The sequence below is a fragment of the Microtus pennsylvanicus genome, chromosome 4, assembly GCF_037038515.1.
Source record: "Microtus pennsylvanicus isolate mMicPen1 chromosome 4, mMicPen1.hap1, whole genome shotgun sequence".
Classification (NCBI taxonomy): Eukaryota; Metazoa; Chordata; class Mammalia; order Rodentia; family Cricetidae; genus Microtus; species Microtus pennsylvanicus.
This window is the reverse complement of record NC_134582.1, coordinates 136594005-136613776: the sequence shown is the minus strand read 5'-3', so window position 1 is coordinate 136613776 and position 19772 is coordinate 136594005. Positions and strand designations below refer to the sequence as shown.

Genomic DNA, 19772 nt, shown 5'->3' with positions numbered 1-19772 from the left:
TCTAAAATCCTGATTTAAAAAAAAAATCAGCTATGTTTTCTTTATCATCTGTCACCTTTGCAAACAAACCACATGAAACACTACAAAACAAACAAATGCCTTGGATTTGTATGTAAAACAAAGATTACTTCTAGTTTCAAACTCCCATATTTTAGTAGTGTTCCATTTAATCTCTTACAAAAAGAGAAGACAAAAAGGGAGTTCAAATACAGTCTTAAATTATTATTTTGTCTTGGTTTGTTTTTAAGGTTTTTTAACTATACACCCATCACATCCCAGTTTCAAAGCCACTCCCTGACTTGTCTTGTTCGTGGACATTTCCAAGATGACCTCCTGTATTTCGTTTCCACAGCTTCTGGTATAGAAACCCCAGGCTCTTCTGTTAAAGGACTGGGGGCTGGCTGCCACTGGCTCCCCCTTCCAATATTCTCCAGTAATCCTCTGGAGCCATATCTTCCAGTTCGCCATCTTCATCTTCATTAGGAGCCGCTCCTACTCCAAGTCTGGACGTTAGCATAGGCTTACTTGACCCAAGTCTGACGGAGACAGCAGATGTCACCTTTAGTGTTCAACTGCCGTGGTAAATATCAGTTTGGAGATCTTGGTGGGATTTTCTGGAGACGGATCACTCTTCAACCCTCCCCAGCCCTGACTGGAACTTCTCTCCCTTCCCGGTCCACCCAGAAATATTTTTCAGTGGGTTTCATCTCCTTAGGGTCCTCCAGCAGCCTCAGTTTACCTGTTTTCGCAACTGCCACTTCACCATCACACAAACTTTCCATTTCTCACTTTGGGTGACATTTTCAATTTTGTTTTTTAAATCTCACCCCCTCTCCCACCTCCACCCCATGTGTGGGACAATGCTGTTCTAGATACTTGGGATGTGTCGACGAATAAAGAGAGAAAGACTGCCCCCTCCACAGATCTAGTGATAGTGGGAGACACTATAGACAGCAATCAAGCTAACAGGCTAGCCACACAGGATGGAGGCAGACCTTGAATGAGGGTGGGCAGTGGATAGCAGTGTTTCAATTGCACTGGTAGCAGTGGTAGAAAGCTTTCCCAAGGGGATTTGAACAGTGACTTTGCTTTCTAGAAAAACATTCTAGGCAAGAGGACTGTGAGTTCAAAACGCTCCAGGAAAAATACTCTTGGAACTGGAAGGGACTTCTAGAACATATTTTATGGCCTATTTTACTCTTGGTTGTTTTCTGCAACAATGTTTTAATTTGTAAGTGTGTTATTGAAGTAAGCTACAATCTCATTTACGAGAACTTGGCAGGTGGGCTAGACAGGGCCTCTGAGAAGCACACCCTCCTTTATGGCTTTCATATAAAATTGGATAAGGCTAGTTACTTGGCACCCAGGCTTCTGATTCACAGAACGACAGGGATTTCAAGGGAATTTTGGCAGGTAGAAAGTTAAGGAGTCAGCCAGACAGGTCCAAGCAGAAACTGAAGATGAATGAATGCAGCCTTCCAACAAAGGGCCCAAGAGAAACTCTGGAAACCCTGGGAGACCATTCCCCCAGAATCTGCACTCAGTGGGGCTGAATGGCCTTCATGCCCCCTAAGGGTTCAGGGAAAACAGCTCTTCTGAGAAGTTCAGTCTCTGATTCAACCGGGCTCTCACCTTCCGGCCCTACCCCCACCCCCACCCACCATGGCCTCAGTAGCCTTGTAAACACAAGGGGAGAATGGGAGCAATTTAGAATTGGCTCAGAGGTTAAGAGCATTGCCTGCTCTACCAAAGGTCCTGAGTTTAATTCTCAGCAACCACATGGTGGCTCACAACCATCGGTAATTGGCTTCTGGCCTGCAGCATACATGCAAGTAGAATGTTGTGCACATAATAAATAAATAAGTCTTTAAAAAAAAAAGGATCTTTCCATTCAAATTCATTGCAAACTGTTTAAAGTGTTATTCTGTGAAGAAAGAAAGGCTGAACGGTCTAGAAAGCTTGAGCATCCCTGAAGCCACATTCCCAGAGACCATCGACCAGCAGTCCTGGAACCCTTCAGGGGTTTTAAACCTTCCACAAAGGGGTCTGGATGGGCTTGGTATTTGCTGTTGAGAAAGTCTCCCGTCTACAAATCACTGCTAAAGGTAAATGTGTTTTCATGTGAGATACGAGACACATGGTAGCCTGAGATCAAATATATTAGATGAAACATTGATTTATAGATAGCTTATAAAATTCCATTTTTAGATCATAAAAATTTGAATGAAAAAGCATTTATCCTTTTTGCAAAAAGAGTCACTGCCAAGTATAGCTCTCCTGGCTATTTCTTCTTTCTTCTTTTCCTCCTCCTCCCTTTCCTCCTCCTCCTCTCTCCTCTTTCTTCTCCCTTTTCCTTCTCCTTTTCTTTTTCTTGTTTGGCATCATTTAATTTAATTGAATTAATATCATTTTACCCATACATCACTCAGGTTGCAAAACAAGCCTCTAACTCCAGAAGATGCCCCGAATTTGAGGATAGATAATGGAGTGCTAGGCCCTAGCTGAATACCTACCCCAGCAGAGGCTCAGGACGCATCTCACAAGAGGGCACAGAAAGCATGGAAGACATGGAGAATGGGAAGAACATGGAACACTGTCCTCTGGGTATGATAGCGCTGCTGCACAAGCGAGCCCATAGGAGCTGTGGTTATCGGCACAAAATCGTGCTGATTAAGAATTCTAGCATTGAGGAAGAAGGGGCTTCTGAGGCGGTAGCTGAGGAGCAGTTCGTGACTGATGGAGAGAGAGAATCAGTTACTTTTCTTTGGGGGAGGGTGGCCTTTGGTAGGTTGTCCATGCCCCGGCGGATGACCCTGCACGCATTCCCATAGTGGCAGCACTAGTGTGGCTCAGGGGACAGAAAGACAGTTAAAGCTGGAAAAGGAGGTGTGGGTGTGGGTGCCATCCTGGGAAGAATTGGATAAGGAGAGTAGTGGTGGATATGACCAGGATACACTGTATTTCAAAAATAAGTAAAAATTATTATCTTAAAAAAGAATTAGAAATTCACTTTAGGCGCATCAAAAGGTGCCTATAGGAGGCAGGACTCATCAAGACACGCCCACAGTGCTTTATGGCGACTCCAGGGCTTGTTACTAATTAGGTTGGAAACCGGTAAGTGGGTAAGTGTTCCAACAGCTCTCAAATGCACCTGGATTCAGCGCTGGCTTTGCCCCTTCCTTCACAATGAGCCACAGAAAGCAATTAGAAAAACAAACTCAGCCACCCCAGCAGCAGAATGGCTCATGCTGGAAGAGTCTCTGTGAAATAGCTTGCTTTGAAAAAGAGAATTCTATGGACCCCAGGAAAGCCAGGTTTACGCCAACTGGTGTTTAAACACAGTCAACGAAGAAAACATTTTCTATTAAAAATAACCAATCACATTTGCTGTCACTTCTGTTGAATTTGACTTTATAATCATCGAGTTATTAGCATTCTAGAAGGATCTCCAAGTGGGCTGGCTTCCCTGATTTGGGTTGACTATAAGATCTTTCTGATTCTAGTTTTCAGCATCTGGCACAAATATACCAAGACTGACTCACTCCAAAAACTATTTATTTTAGGACTGGGGAGTTGGCTCAGCAGTTGAGAGCACTTGTTACTCTCACAGAGGACTGTGGTGTGATCCCCAGCACCCACACCACAGCCATCAGCTCCAATCTCAGGGGCCCAAAGCCCTCTTTTGATCTTGGAAGGTCATGAATGTGGCTATGCACACATATGTGCACGCAAAACACCCATACATCTAAAATGATAAATACATCAATCTTAAAAATATTTGCTTTCAAAAATATTTTTAGATTAAGAAAAAACAAAAGACTATACAGATCTCTCTCAAAGAGCACCCGTGAACGCTTTTCCAAACACAAGGAAAGGTGGAAGGAATGAAGGACACTCCTGAGAGGTGAGAGGATCTGGTTGTAGCAGACAAGTCCCTGAGAGGACCAGCTGCCTCCAACCTCCTTGGGTTTATGCAGAACTGTGAACTCACAGAGGCCAGACCCAGATCAAGACAGGCATACACTCTGGAGGAGGGCATACACTCTGGAGGTCTGTTAACAGCATTTCGGATAATACGTAGATCCAAGCATATGACAGAGAGATTTTAATGTCACTGATGAAACTTCCTGAAATGGTAGAGCTGCTGTCTTCCTGGGTCAGAGGCACCCTAAAAGCCAGCACTTGGGTGGAAAGAGTGATGCCGCGGACTCCAAAAGCCATGCCGACTGCATCTGACAGAGAGCGCCCTTGGTGTTGGCAACTTTCACAGGGCATACTTAGTCACTTCACTAACAATTTATAAAATGCTCACATGGGAGTAGAGAAAGAGGAAGAATGGTCAAGAAAAAGGCTCTATGAGGGGAAAAGGAGGACATGCTTCAAGTTAGAAAGGGAACTTTAGCCAGAACATCACACACACAAAAGGATGAGAAATGGTTGTTAGTTTGCATACTAAGAGAGATGCTTGGAAGGGAAAGGATTTTCTTATTTTTGAAAGCTGGGTTCAGGAAATCCCTCTCTTGCAAGACTGTATCACCTTCTGTGGAGAAAGGAGCATGGCCTTTGGTATCTGACAGACCTGGGCTCAGTCTCCAGCTCAGCTATTTACACATAGGTGAACCCTGGCAAGTCAGCTAAGATTGCAGAGTTTGTCTCATTACTGATGGACTACTTAGGTAACTAATTTTAAAAATGATTACAAAACACATTCCATGGCGTGGTATTCCTGGTATGGGAGATCCTTCTATTTATTTGTTGCTTTTATTGGTTAATGAATAAAGCTGCTTTTGGCCAATGGCTTTAATAGAGTAAAGTCAGGTGGGGAACCTAAACTGAATGCTAAGAGAAAGAAGGTGGAGTAAGAGAGTAGCCCTGTAGCTGCCACAGGAGGCAGACACCTCCATTGGAGCCCACTGAAACTTTGCCAGTAAACCATAGCCTCGTGATGATGTACTGATTAATAGAGATGGGTTAGTTTAGAATATAAGAGCTAGCTAGAAATATGCTTAAGCTCTTGGTCAAACAGTATTGTAATTAATACAGATTTCTGTGTGATTATTTCTGGAGCCTGGGCGGCCTCCACCAACAGTGTTCATAATCAGAAGGCATCTCCTCCCCTACCCTCCTTCCTTTGTGTTCATTGCCTTTAGTTCACTTTTTAAATGCTCCCATTTTCTCTAATATTTACATCCTTTCAAAATGGATCTTGAGACTCTTTAACATTTACCTATTGTTTTTAATAATGTTGTCAAGGATATTTCTAGCATTGCTTACTTTCATTTGCATTGGAACTGAAAGCTGTATGAGTTAGCGGAGGGGCTGTGGAAATGGTTCGGTCAGTCAAGCGCTTGCTGTACACACATGAGGTCCTGAGTCTGAATCCCTGCACCTATGAAAAATATCAGGATCGGTTGCACATGCCTGTAATCCTAGCACTAGGGAAAAGGAGCAAGGATGATCCCTGGAGCCCACTGACTTGCTAAGCTTGCTGAATTGGTGAGCTTCATGTTCAGTGGAGACCATCTCAAGAAAATGAAGGGAATTTGGGCTTTGAGAGATGGTACAGAGGTTAAGAGCATTGGCTGTTCTTCCAAAGGATCCAGGCTTGATTTCTGGCACCTACGTGGCTGCTCACAAGAGTCTGTCACTCCAGTTCTAGGGCATCCAATTCCCTCTCCTGACCTTTGTGGGTACAGAGTGCACACATGGTACACAGATATACAAACAGACAAATATCCATACACATAAAATAGTAAAAATAAAACCAAGTGAAAACGGTAGAGAATGATGCCTGGACTCTGTATGCATCTGTACACATGGACATGTAAACACACACACACATACACACACACACATGCTCACACACGCACACCCATCCCCCACACACAGAGAAGCAGGTACTCACAAACTCAAGGATTTAACTTGACAAATGGGTATAATGGTTTGAAGTTTCTCAACAAAATCCAATAGTCCCAATTTTGGGGGGTGAAATAGGCCAATCAGAAACTACTTTCATAAGAGACCCTGAGGAATAATGAAAGTCAGATTACATATGTGTGTGTGTGTGTGTGTGTGTGTGTGTGTGTGTGTGTGTGTGCATCATCTTAAAAGTCAACTGTCACAGCTGGGGCAGGGCAGTGACATCCCTGTACTTACTTGGCATTCGCAGGGTTGCTGGTGGTAAGATTTGCCAGGGCCAAGGCAGCTGCCTCTCTCACTTCCTCATTGTCACTTCTGAGCAGCTGAACTATCTGTGGAATCCCTGCAGAGAAACGAGTGTAAGCCATGAGTTCAAACCCAGGGCACAGTAACCTTCAAACATGGCGGTCCCCGGTTTACTCACCCTGGGTGTTGAAAAAATCTTTGCTGCTGGAATTCTCGCTCATGGCTGAAATAGCTTGGGAAGCGGCAATCTTGGTTCCTTCGCTGTCCGATCCCAGGAGGGTCACCAGGCATTTTTCAATCTCTTGTTCGTGAAAAATTTTTCTATTTTCCGCTTTCATAAACCAAAAGGAAGAGCATGTCAGAATTTTCTGGTAAAACTTTATTACTATTTACCACTTGACGGAAGCCATCTGCAAATTTTAATGTTCAAGCCTAAGCTAAACTGAATGTGTACCTAGCTAAGCTTCAGAACATAGCCGGGACACAAAGGGGATGACCGGTGCCACACTTATTCCGTATTCCCCCATCTGCGTTCCAGTACTGTGGTAGGGAGCTGTGCGTGGTAGGAAATACACTTTCAGAATTCATAAGCACTTAACACTCTTCACAAGCTGATTCAGCTCTCAGTGTTCACACTGGCTCTGCCCCCACTAAGTATGGAAGCTCAAGTCCCTGATATTGTTTTAAATATAAAACACACTATTAAGACGCCTACAATGTATGGATCAGAGACAGGATACTCAAGACTCCAGGAGAAGAGCAGCAAGGAGGAAGAAGTGAATAGTGACCTATCGTCCTGCCTCTCCTCACTGCCCATCAAAACCTGCAAGTCTTTCCCCCAATAACTGGACATGCTCAAATAGCAAAGGCTACTGAAATCACTTGAATTATCAGACATAATATAACAATGTTAGAATATTTTTTTCTTTTGAAAGCACTAAGGATTTTATGTCCACATCATGCTATTCACCCCCTTATAAAATACTAAATTTCAAATCAATGTATGTGTGCGCGCGAGTGTGTGTGTGTGTGTGTGTGAGAGAGAGAGAGAGAGAGAGAGAGATATGCTTAGGGCCCTGAACCGACTAAGCAAGTGGTCTGCCATGAGACTTTCCCAGCCTGAAAAGCAAAGTGATTTTTGTTTGCTTTTGTCCTTTAAACATTTTTCTCTCTTGTTCTAGTTCTTTCTTTTAAATAAATGCCAATCTTATAGTATACTGAAGGAAATACCTTGCCAATTTAAATCGAAACATCAAACCAGAACATTAAATTTAGAATACTAAGGTTATTTTTGTGTTTTGCTCATTCTAAAATTTAAAAAATTTCATGTTCAATTTAATTCTAAACTTACTACTATTTAAGAGTCTGAAAATGTGCTTTAAAAACTGGGCTCAGCAGCTCCAGAGGCTGTTGAGGGGAAGAAAGAGCTGCGAGACAATTCCTTGCTGAGTTACATTTGGTTTCTTTAAAACATTTGCTGTGGGTTTGAGTCTTTACTCATTGGGGTTGTAAAGCCTGAAAAACACAATCGTGGTGAAGTCAGTTCTCATGGCCAGCGCACAGACTGTGTGACTCTGCGGTCTGAGAACATTAACGTAAGAGAAGGATCTGCTACCCCGAACACTGATGATGCTTTAGATTACAATCTGTACATGGAATTAATTAATTAATTAGTTATGTTTTAATTAAATTTTCCCAGCAATATTTTCAAAAACAAACTCTAATGGGGTCTCCATTGATAAGGTTAAGGCCCACTTTCTCCTTCTCTCTAACAACGAACGTCCCAATGCTCTCCTCTGTAGCAGCAGCGTTCAGTCAGGTTTGCAAGGACTTTCTGGCCTCAGCTCATCCATCCCAGTGACTGACCTAGGCAGGTAACCAATCAGGAGCCACGTCCTGGGAACCCATCAGTCCTATGCTTCTTCCTCTGTTGGCTTCAGGCTGGTCAGAATGGTGGCGGTAGCGTTTCATTAAAAAGCTTCAGTTAATAACATCGAAAGTATGTGTCTTCTAATATATTTTTAAGTGCATGAAGTCCTTATTAGTTTACAAAAAAAATACTGAAGATTTTTCCAGAGACTGACAACATTTTTTTTTTAAAGAAAAAAAATGACTTAGTTGTATCGTTAAGCTTTCCCTGGTGGCTCTGAATCAAGTCCTAAACAGAACACTCAGCATGGATTCTATCAGGAAAATCTGGCAAGATACAGCAGTAATTAATGTGAAAAGATCAACTTTGGGGCACATAATTGTTGCATTCAAAAAACTCAGTATATATGTAAAAACTTGAAAGATTAAAAAAATAATTTAAGTAAATACTTTGGGCAATTAGATTTTTACAAAATAATTTAAATAAAGACTGTGGGCAATTAGTTTCTCAGCCCTGCTGGGAATGTTCTCAAAATCCAGCTGTGTTCACCAAACCTCAAGAGTGCTGATTGCAGTGTGGCTAGAATAGATTTAAGAGATAAATTAACATATTAACCAAGTACTTTCACTGAATCTCTATGCCAAGTATTTGTGTTTTAATTATGCAGATAATAAAGACGCTAGACAGTTATGTACTAATAGAGTAATGCCCTTTGAAAATAGCACTCAGTGTGCTCACAAAGCAGGGTGAGGCGAAGAGCTGAAGACAATTCGCCTGTAAACGCTTGTCCTTGCTTGTTCTCAGGATTGGCCATTGTCCCACCTTTGCTGCCTGCTGAGATGTTAGCACCAACCCATAAAACTCTCTGTGGCAATTAACACCTTCCCACCTTCCGACTGGTACCAGGTCAAAGGTAGAGTGTTGACCCTGCTTCCCACTGTGGGAAGTGCAAGTCAAAACTTTAAAAATGGCTGTCATTTGTTTACATGTCTCAACTGTTTTGGACAAACAATGAAAACACACACACTTACCTAAAAAAAAAAAACATTTTAATGATAGAAAATAAAGTAAAACCACACTAAAAATTAATACCAGTAGTAGCTTTGTTATTTCTCAGATAATAAGGACTAATATCTGTCCAGACTTATGGCACTTTCTAACTAGAGAAACATTTTAACTTCTACCTAATGGTTTACTTTCAACACGGAAAATGTTTGAGGGTTCACCAGTGTAGCTAATACAATAATGCATGTCTAATGAATCCGGCAGCTGGAGGTCAAACCGTTCACAAATTAATATGAAAAACAGACAAGAAATATAGGTAGGGTGTGGAAAGAAAATGGCCTACTGTTAGGCACACAGGGAGAGGTGACTTGGGGCTGTGGGCAAGTAGACAGAATTAATAACCCAGCAAGCGACAAAGGCACCATCCAGCTCTCTAGTAGGGGCCCAGGAAGGTTGACCCTGGCCCACTACTGCTTAGACTGAACAGTTCTGCCAACGTGTGAATAAACTGACAAGCTGGAAGCAGAGATTGTATCAGCCTGTGTGTTACATCAGAAGTGAGTTGACTCTCGTGTATTTATTAAGACAGAAAGAGAGGATGTTCATGAAATCATCTCTTTTTCTGGGCGTTGAGAACCAAGAGTGAAGGTTTCAGGTCAGATATCTCCTAGTCTGAGAAAATCAAAGCCCTGGATTTGAAGAACCACTTGGCACAGCTTTCCAGTGTCCCTGTAGTCATCAAAGGCATAATTGACTCAGGGAGAACATGCCAGAAAGGTGTATAGCTAACAACTACCCGCCTACTCGGGCATGGCCTCATAGACTATTTACCTGGATGCAGAAGCATCCTCTCTTCCTCTCTGCCTTTCCTCCTGGACCCCAGTTTTGCTGGTTAGGTTTGTTTGGATCTCATCTTTATCCATCATTCAGGCAAAGAATCCTGATTTGTAAGTTTTATCTATTAATAAATACCTGTATATTTCTTAGTTCTGAGCTAGTGTGGGATTCCTTTTATTAAGTGCCAGATCAAGAAAGGACAAAGGGAAATTACCAGGCAAATAAGTAGAATTGTAAATATTTAACCCTTTGAGCTAGGAGTATAGCTCAAGTCTAGAGCACTGGCCTAGTATGTTCAAGAAAGTAGTTTGATCCCCAGAACTAGGAAAGAGAGCTCAAGTTTTTTCAAGACAAACAATTTTAAGAGTTGAGACCAGGAAGGAGGATGCTGATAGAGTTGTGATCTACGGGAATACTCCACTAAGTGATGTTAGCGGAGATGGAACACCACTCATCCAGAAATGGACACTCTGCTGGGCAGTGGAGGTTGATCCCTATGCTTGCCTAGTGTTCCATAATAGCAGGGTCAGATTATTTGAGTTCATGCACAGTCTTTAAAATTTATCGTAGCAGAGATCTACAAAGGGCTCGTGCAGGAAACTGGGCGTGTGTTTAAAGCAGAACGGGCTCTACAGGCTTAAATGACCCAAAAGCACATTTGTCAAAAGTCTCAGGGTTTGGACCATGGTTCAGTGGGTAAAGTGCTTGCCTCACAAGCCTGACGACTTGAGTTCAGATCCCCAGAGCACACAGGAAGGCAGACGCTTGACAATTCTGTACTGATAGAGTAACGCCCTTTGAAAATAACACTCATTGTGCTCACATAGAGACGTGTGGCTCAGAGCCAAAACCACCTCGCATGGAAGGCTTGTCCTTGCCCATTTTCTGGGATGGCCATTGCATCTCACAGGTCTCTGCAATCCCAGCATGTCCCTTTGAGGAGATGGGAAGAGAAGGTCGGGGACTCTTCAGAAGCTCTCAGGCCAGCTAGCCTGGTGCACACAGCAGCAAACAGCAGGAGAGGCCTTTTCTTGAACAAGGGAGGAGAGGATCAACACCTGAGACTGTGCGTTTACCTCCACAATGCTCCACAATACACATATACTAGTATATGCACATGTGTGCACACACATACACACAGATACACACATAGACACACAATGCATATGCACATGTATACAGATACACACATAGACACACACATGCATATGCACATGTGTGCACACACATACACACATAGACACACACACATGCATATGCACGTGTGTGCACACACAGGCACACAGATACACACATAGACACACACATGCATATGCACATGTGTGCACACACAGGCACACAGATACACACATAGACACACACATGCATATGCACATGTGTGCATACACATACACACAGATACACACATAGACACACACATGCATATGCACACACAGACACACAGACACACATAGACACACACATGCATTGCACATGTGTGCACACACAGGCACACACACACTTAATTTAATCTTATAAGTCCAGAAAGAGAAACCAGTTATTTCATTGACACCCTGAAAAAGAATAGAAATAGACATTTTGATTTTCCTTCTGAATCTAACGATTTTAAGTACATGAACAACAATAGGTCAAAATGAGATTTCCCCAAATCCAAAGACCAAAACCAGAGCATATGACCACAAAATCATAGCTTAGCACAAATTCTGTCTGGTAGAATACAACACAGCAGAGACAAATCTAACCAAAGGGTGTGTGAGTTCATCAGACGAACACTAACACTGAGCGAGGGTCTGTCAGCTTGATCCTACTTGTCCTTGCTTTCCTCATTTGGAGGTTATAATCTAGAAGACAGAGGTAGCTTTAGATAGCCCAGGATACCTCGGAGATTACATGCAGAATAATGTCCATATTTAAATGTTGACAAGCTTACTCTGATCAGATTCTCAAAGAAATTCAAGACTCCCCTAAAGCCTGAGTTTGGGCACAGTGCTTGCATGTGCTTGGGAGCCATAAGAAGCAGCAGGCAGAGATTCAGCGGGCATGTCGGAATTAGAGACAGATTTAAGACTTGCAAGCAGAGAAGGAAGCGATGCAGACATTAGTCATAAGTGAGAGCTCTCTGGGAGGTTTAGAAGGAACAAGACAGGAGACCAGAAGATAAGCTCAGTATGGAAACAATGAATGAATGCAAAGGGGTTGGTTTGACAAGTGGGGGAACAGCTAAGTGAGAGACATGTTCTAGAAACGGCAAGGAAGACGAGTAAGGAGGAGGTGACCATCAACGGTGGGTGTTCCACAGAGCTGGAACTTGAAGAAGGAAGATATTTGTCTAAAGGACACAGTTACTACTTTATGTCCCGGTCGTGTCAGGTTCTACAAGGTTGTTTTGTGATCAGTGGGTTTAGAGAAGCTGAGGAGGGGGAGTTATTTAAAATTAGTTTGTCTGTCAGAGAGGTTGACTAAGAAAGAAGGGAGAAGAGGACCGAGGGGCAAGAGGAGAAAAACTTGTATAAATTATTCCTGGTGAAAACTATGCACCGTTTAGTATGTGTCCCACTTCTGTTAACCCCACCTGGCTGGCACTGGCACCAGGAGAATACAGAGCAGTGTGGCACTGCTGTACAAGAAGACCCCTGCTACCATCCAAACCTGGACCAAAGGCTTCCGCTGACATCTCAGCTGATGGGAAACACGGCCAAAGGCTCTGTGAGAGCCTCATTTGCTAGCTACTCCCAGGCCAAGGCAGAGCAGTCTGCTGTCTACAGCAACTGACCACGATATTCATGTCCACACCTCAAGGGGGGCATCTTACCATCACAAGAAAGTCCTGAAGATGCAAGAAAGATCACATGCTGGCCTGACGACGTGATGCAGAGGGAAGAGTCTAAAGGAGGACGCCGGAGTCTAAGACAGTCCTGGTTAAAGGGAACGACACAGTGACAACGGCAGAGGCGAAGCCAATGCAGATTTAGTCATTAGATCCTAAAATTAAGACTGAGGAGACACGACTTGAAGCTGAAATGCAGTTATTTTAGAACTAGCATAAGGAAGTAAAACCAGAAGACACTAAGTGCCACAAAGAGTTCCGAGACTATGTGCCTGAATGACTTTGTGTTACAAAGGAAAAACATGGATTCCAACAAGCGAGGCTAGGAAAATTGTCTATATGCAAGACAACAAGAAGTGAGGAATTGGATACGTGCTTAAATCACATGCAAGAAATAGCTCAAAGTAGGCCAGGAACCAAATGTAAGAGCTGAAAGCAGGAAATCCTTAGAATAGGAGAAGCCTTCCCATCAGTTGATTTGGTCAAATGCACTTGGACATGATGCTGCAAATAGATGAACTGAACTATATCAAAATAAAAATCCACATGAATAACAAAAAAAAAAACACCCATAATCATCAGAGTAAAAAGGAAACCACACAATGGGAAAAGGCACTGGCTAATCATAGTTAAGGGGTTGGTATCCATGATACACGAAGAATCCCTACAACTCTGTCAAAGCAAAACAAAAGTGGGGCTGAAAGGGGCTGGCGAGATGGCTCAGCAGTTAAGAGCACTGACTTTTTTTTCCAGAGGTCCTGAGTTCAATTCCCAGCAACCACATGGTGGCTCACTGCCATCTGTAATGAGATCTGGTGCTCCCTTCTGGTGTGCAGGTGCACGTGGAAGGAATGTTGTATACATAATAAATAAATAAATCTTTAACAAAAATGGGCCTGAAAACCCAGGTATTTGGGAGACAAAGGAAAAGGACCACAAGTTTAAGGCATGATTGGTCTACAGGGTGAGTTCAAGTCCAGTATAAACACTTAGTGAAACTCTGTCTCAAAATAAAATGGAAAAAAAAAATGGGTTTCAGAAGATAGTTCAGTCACAAGGACCTGAGTTTGATTTCCTAGAACCCATGTTAAAAATAAACTGAGGAGCGCTGACACATGCTTGCAATTCCAGGACCAGGAAGATGGAGGCATGTGGAGCCCTTGAGCAGTCAGTATGCCTAGGTTTCTTGGTAGGTTCCAGGTCAGAGACGAGCGGGCTAGTCAGTCAGCTTAGACTGCTTGGTAGGTTCCAGGCCCGTGAGAGACCCTGTCTAGCAAGAACAAGAAAAAAGGTATACAGTGTTGTGTAAACACCCAAGGTTGTTTCCTGGCCTCCACACATATGCATTCAGACCTGGGCACACACACACAAACAACTAAAATCTCTGAAAATTATACACATGTGGTTAATAAAAGAGTGAAGAAGTTAGTTAACACGGCTAATAATTAGGAAAATATAAATAAAAACAGTGATGAGATGCCACTGTGTGCCTAGTAGTACAGTTACTAGCACAAAACAAAGTAACAAGTTTTGGCTGGCCAGCATGTGGAGAAACAGGAACCCTGGGCACTGTCCATGGGAATGGAAAAAAAAAACCAACAGTGCAGCTGTTAGAGAAAACAACATAGAAGTTCCTCAAAAGATTGAAAAATAGATTTAGCATATAAGTTAGCAAGACTCCCTGGTGCACACCTCAAGAAGTGAAAGCAAAGAGTCAGAGAAAGAGTTGTTCATGAACATTCTTAGCAGCTGCATCCACAATAGCCAACAGGGAACAAACAACTCAACTGTCCATCAGGGGTTGAATGGGAGATCCAAGTGTGGCATCAATAAAGAAGTATTAGCCAGCCTTAAGAACAAGGAAGTCTTGACACAAGCATTAAATGAATTGGGCATTATGAGAACAGCATGCCAAGTGCCACACAGCCACAAAGGGACAAATTCCGTGTGGCCCTAAGGGCACAAAGTGACCACAGCAGTCAGGTGTGTAAGCATAAAGTAGAAGGGCAGTTGGCAGAGAGAAGCAAGCAATCATTGAGCCATTCTGGACGATGTTCTGCATATGGGAAGAGGCACAGAAGGATGCATGTATTTCATGCCACTGAACTGGGCATCTAACAATGGGTCCAGAGGGGAGTTTTATACTACCCGTATTTTATCAGAATTTTATAGCAGGCGCTCATTTCCTTTTCTTCAAAACTGCACCTATTCTGAGTCTCATTTCATATTGTTCTCGGTTTTTCAAGTCAGGTACCTGATCTCATCCTGGGTGTCACCCCCTGTGCACCCCAGCCATGTAATCATTCCACAGATGTTCACAGAGCCCCTCTGCGGGCCAAGTGCCTTGAGTCTGCACTTACCGCATCTGTGCCATGGCACCAGAGATCGGTGTATATGTATGCATCTATCTGTCTACCGTCTCTATAATCAGCTTCAAATCGTATTAAAATTGCACACAAGACTTGTGTGAGTGTGCCTTTGCGGTGTGTGAATATGTGTATGTGTACGGGGAATGTACATGCCTACACCTATGTGTACAGAAGCCAGAGGTGAACAGTTGCTATCTTTTCCTCTACTGTTCTCCAAGGTATTTTCTCTCGCTGAACCTGGAGCTCACCGATTTGGCGAGACTGGCTGGCTAGCAAGTTCCAGGATTCTACTGTCTCTGCCTTCCAGTGTTGGCATTGCAGATGTTATCTATGTGGGTGCTAGGGATACAAACTCAGTCCTCAAGCTTGTACAACAACCTTGATAACCCATTGATCCCTCCCAAGCCCTAAGACTCTGGATGATTTGTTTTTATGCACATATATTTGTCAAAGTAGGAGTATGGTATATGCTTTTTAATGTCTATTCTATTTTTAGTTGGCATACAGTAATTGTATAGTAGTTATAGAGTCCCATGTGGTATTTCAATACATGTGTACAATGTGTAATAAACTAGTCAGGGTAACTAGTTTATTATGTTATAGAGTCCCATGTGGTATTTCAATACATGTGTACAATGTGTAATAAACTAGTCAGGGTAACTAGTTTATTATGTTATAGAGTCCCATGTGGTATTTCAATACATGTGTACAATGTGTAATAAACTAGTCAGGGTAACTAGTTTATTATGCACCATGTCAGTTATCTATCATTTTTTGAGTTAGGAACATTAAAATGCTCTCTATAGACTGTTTTGAAAGAACTAATGTCAAGTATTTCACCCCACTCTGCTGTAGGATATCAGAAGGGCTGTCTCTGTTAACCGTTCCCTCTCCATCCCCCTCTCCCAGACTTATTGCAGACTGGAAACACTGTTCTAGTATCTATTAGGAGGATTGACCCTATAGGATCAATTTTGCAGCTTCTACATGGAGAAATAAATCATATTATTTGTACTTCTGTCAGGGTACTTTCTGGACGTGTGTGTGTGTGTGTGTGTGTGTGTGTGTTGCTGGGCTCCATGCATGCTAAAACAGCATTTTACCTCTCAGCTACACCTCCAAATCCTCCCAGGTAACCATTTTACCTCACATAGATCACGACAGCAACCTCTTTCTGGTCCTCTGTGTTGGGCAGTACACCGTTCCAATCTCTTTTCAACCTTATTGTAGGACCCAACCACGATAAGCTTAATAGAGGCTGGAGTCTCAGTTTTCCCTAAGGCAATACCTGGCTGCAAGAAAGACCATAAACTATGACTACCCAGGCAGCACCCAGAAACAGACCACCCAAAGAAAATTCCAAACATTCCAACCGTTGTAGATAGGATCACCTGCCAGCACACACCCATCGCTTTTCACCAGGACACCCCTAGACAAATGCCAGCCAATCAGGATTGAACCTGTCATCCCAAACCCTGCTAGTGTAACTTTTCTGATTTTTGCCCTTAAATAGTGTTCTCTAGAAGGGTGGGGTACCTCCTCTGCTGCTGTGCTGATGAGGTCCCTGCTGGCTTGTACACATGCATGATAATAAACCTTGCATTTGCATTTCGGTGGGTCAGTCTCCCTGGTGGTCTTTTAGGGTCCCCACGGACTGGACACAACATTTACAGCAAGAGCGCTCATCTTTATAGAGTAAAGTAAAATGTGCCTTCAGTGACTTGTCCTGGACATTAAATATCTTGGTTTACAAGGAATTCTCATTGCTTCTCTACTTCAGCTGATATTCTCTTGCTGAGTTCTGTTTGCTAAGGCATTCTGCAATTTCCAGGTCTGGAACTTTCTGTACTCTTCCAGTCTTCAAACATCTTTCCTTTCAGTGAACATCACACCCAGATCTTCTTTGCCCAGAAAATTTCCGCTATCAACTCCACATCTGGACTTGTAAACTTGGAACCTGAGACTTGACCTTGAGTGTTCATGCAGGTGTCTTCCACAGTGATCTTGTGTTTGCCCAAGTATGATTGGCCGTTTCTGTAATGCCTGCTTGCTTCCTGACTTGGTTTGTGTAAAGGAAGCACGAAAGGACAGATGAATGGGCAGGTCTGTAGGTGTTGCTCTGCCTTCACAGCCGTGCAAGCAGGTAACCATAGGTCTGGTACTGGGCCTAGTACTCCAGGCATACTGCTCGTTGCCCCACCCATGCTCTGGAACATGACTGATCACCGTTAGGTCCAAAAGAAACTCGGGACAATTAGCTATCCCTGGTGCCTATTGACACACCAAATCACATGCTGGCCTTCATGTTCTCAGCATCCACAAATACCAGTTACAGAGTCCATGCTGCGTCCTGGCTCTTCTCAGCTCTTCTCACCCTGCCTCTATCCTAAGCTTCTCCCAGTTTCTCATTCCTACATAACCCTGCTATTTTGGCCATGAACTCTCTCTCTCTCTCTTTTGTCTTCCTCTCTTCCTCTCCCCATCTTTGTCCCTGCTTCCAGATGCCTCTGGACACAAGGACAATAAAAACCTTCCTCTCACCCATAGCTCAGGCAGTCATGTCCTCACTTTGTACACTCTCCATGAAACTTCCTACACCATCAGGGGCTGCAACAAATCTAGAGACCCCCAGCTACCCAGACCCCAGAGAAGATACACTCAGCATGTTGGGTCTGAGTGTGTTATTGTTACACCACTTTTTGGGCCTCACCTTACCAAGAATCCTGGAATAGAATGAAAACAGAACTGGCCCAGTGTGACAACATCTAAGTCACTGGGGAGAACGGGGATAAACCAACATTTGCCTGTCAGGGCTCAGGCAGTCTGTATATGTAGAAAGGAGCTCAAGCTTGGCAGGGTTCCTGGCAGTTAGATAAAAGCCAGCATCCCCCAGGAACTGGTGAAACAGGTTTTCCTTCCCTGAAAGGAGTCATTTTCCCTGCCTCCAGCAGACCTGACATATGGCCCCTGTAACTGGACCTGTGGTTGCAAATCAAAGCCCATGCTGGTCTTTGGGCTCCTACAGCCCCTATTCACAAGTACTTGTTATACATTTCAAAGCCTCCATGATAGCATCCCTACCCTTCTCACCTATCCCTGGCCCACCCCCAGCTAAGATCACTATCCTTACTAATCTCTCTAGCTAGTTACAGTTTCCACAATTCTCTTACAGATAGCCCTGGCCATAACTAATATACTTTATTTTCCTTCTGCTCTAGGTCCTTCCAGATCCCTCCGGATGGTCCCCCTGACTCACAATAAGCATCTTCTCCACAATGAAGAGGTCATTTCAGAAGTTTCTTTATAGCACCCCTCACATACATTTCCAATATTAAAAAATTTAATTTCACAGCCTGCCTTTAGATTTGGTGTTGACAGTGTAACTCACAAAGCCGCAATTATGCTTGTGTTTGCAACATTAAAGCTGAGCCTTTAGGAAATCCAATATGGGTGAAAAAAAATGCTCTCCACAGTATACTCATAGACATATGTACAGATGTGAGTCTATCTGTTTAGAATGTAAATCATAGAAGCAGTCAAAGCTGCCATCATTTCTAAGAGTAGTGATGCAGAAAGAGTGAAATAAGTTCCCATCTTTTACTTACAGAATCCCCCATATATACATAAATTAAGGCTATCATTGCATCTTCAGTTTGGGGAAGTAATTAATCACTCCTATAATACAGACTTATGACACCACGGCTTGTCCCAGAAATGAAAACTGTACTGTGTGTATAGCACAAGCATGTTGTTTCTGTGGCTGTATGACACGGCACTGCTAGCTTCCAGCTCAAACTCGACAGTCCTTGGATGTCATTCGAGTGAGGATCTCTCAAAAACAATACTTAGAAAATTACAAAGACCATGTGTACTCTCCATTATTCCAATTTCAGGAGAAATAAAGACTTAAAGCTTAAATTTATAACGAACTGCTTTTTAAAAATGGGATGATAATTAAGTTTGTAACCCCCTGATAAAGCAATCTGCACTTTAACTTGTTGGCTGTGAGATGCGTGCATTCTAACTATATTCTTCTCTTCCCAGAGGGGGTGTTAAAAACAGACTGATGCTCTAGTTTTATAAGTATTCATCAAAATTAATAATGCAAGAGGAAATAAATGTATGTTGAGATTATGTTAAGAAGACACATACGATCATAAGCCGCTTTAGAAATGGCTTTGGCTGCATTCTTCTGAATGTCAGGAATTGTCGAGTTCTCTGCGAACGAAAGCAGCTTTTTGAGGCCCCCCGTCTGATGCATCAGTACCATTGTGTCCATGTCCTCCAGACAGTTGGCTATCACTGAAAGTGCTTCTACATGGAGGTCATTCAGTTCCTAATAATAAAAACAAACACAACTTGAAAGTTGTCCTCTTGGCTGCTTCACACATACCTGACCAAAAAAACTTTAGGGAGAAAGGCTTTATTCCAGCTTACAGTTCCAAGAGGATACAGTCCATCATGTCCAGGAACCAGAAACATGAGGCTGGCCACTCCCATTGCATGGGCAGTCAGGAATCATAGTGAAGACAGGAAGTTGGACAAAGCTATAATCCTTCAAAGCCCGCCTCTAGTGATGTACTTCCTCTTCTAAGGTTCCGCTCCTAAGGTTCCATGACCTTCCCAAACCGCACAACCATCTGGGGACCAAGTGTTTAACATGAACTTATGGGGGACATTTCACATTCAGAACACCACA

The 19772-nt window shown here is 43.0% G+C and overlaps 1 protein-coding gene across 1 annotated transcript in view; it reads right to left on the bottom strand.

The window, feature by feature from the left end:
- Positions 1-19772, bottom strand: part of Armc3 (armadillo repeat containing 3) — a 93948-nt gene that overhangs the window by 43295 nt on the left and 30881 nt on the right. The window contains exons 8-10 of the mRNA XM_075971106.1: positions 19226-19409; positions 6344-6496; positions 6157-6262 (exon numbers count right to left, since the gene is read on the bottom strand). Coding sequence (XP_075827221.1) covers positions 6157-6262; positions 6344-6496; positions 19226-19409 — 443 coding nt within the window. The remainder of the gene's footprint in view (positions 1-6156; positions 6263-6343; positions 6497-19225; positions 19410-19772) is intronic.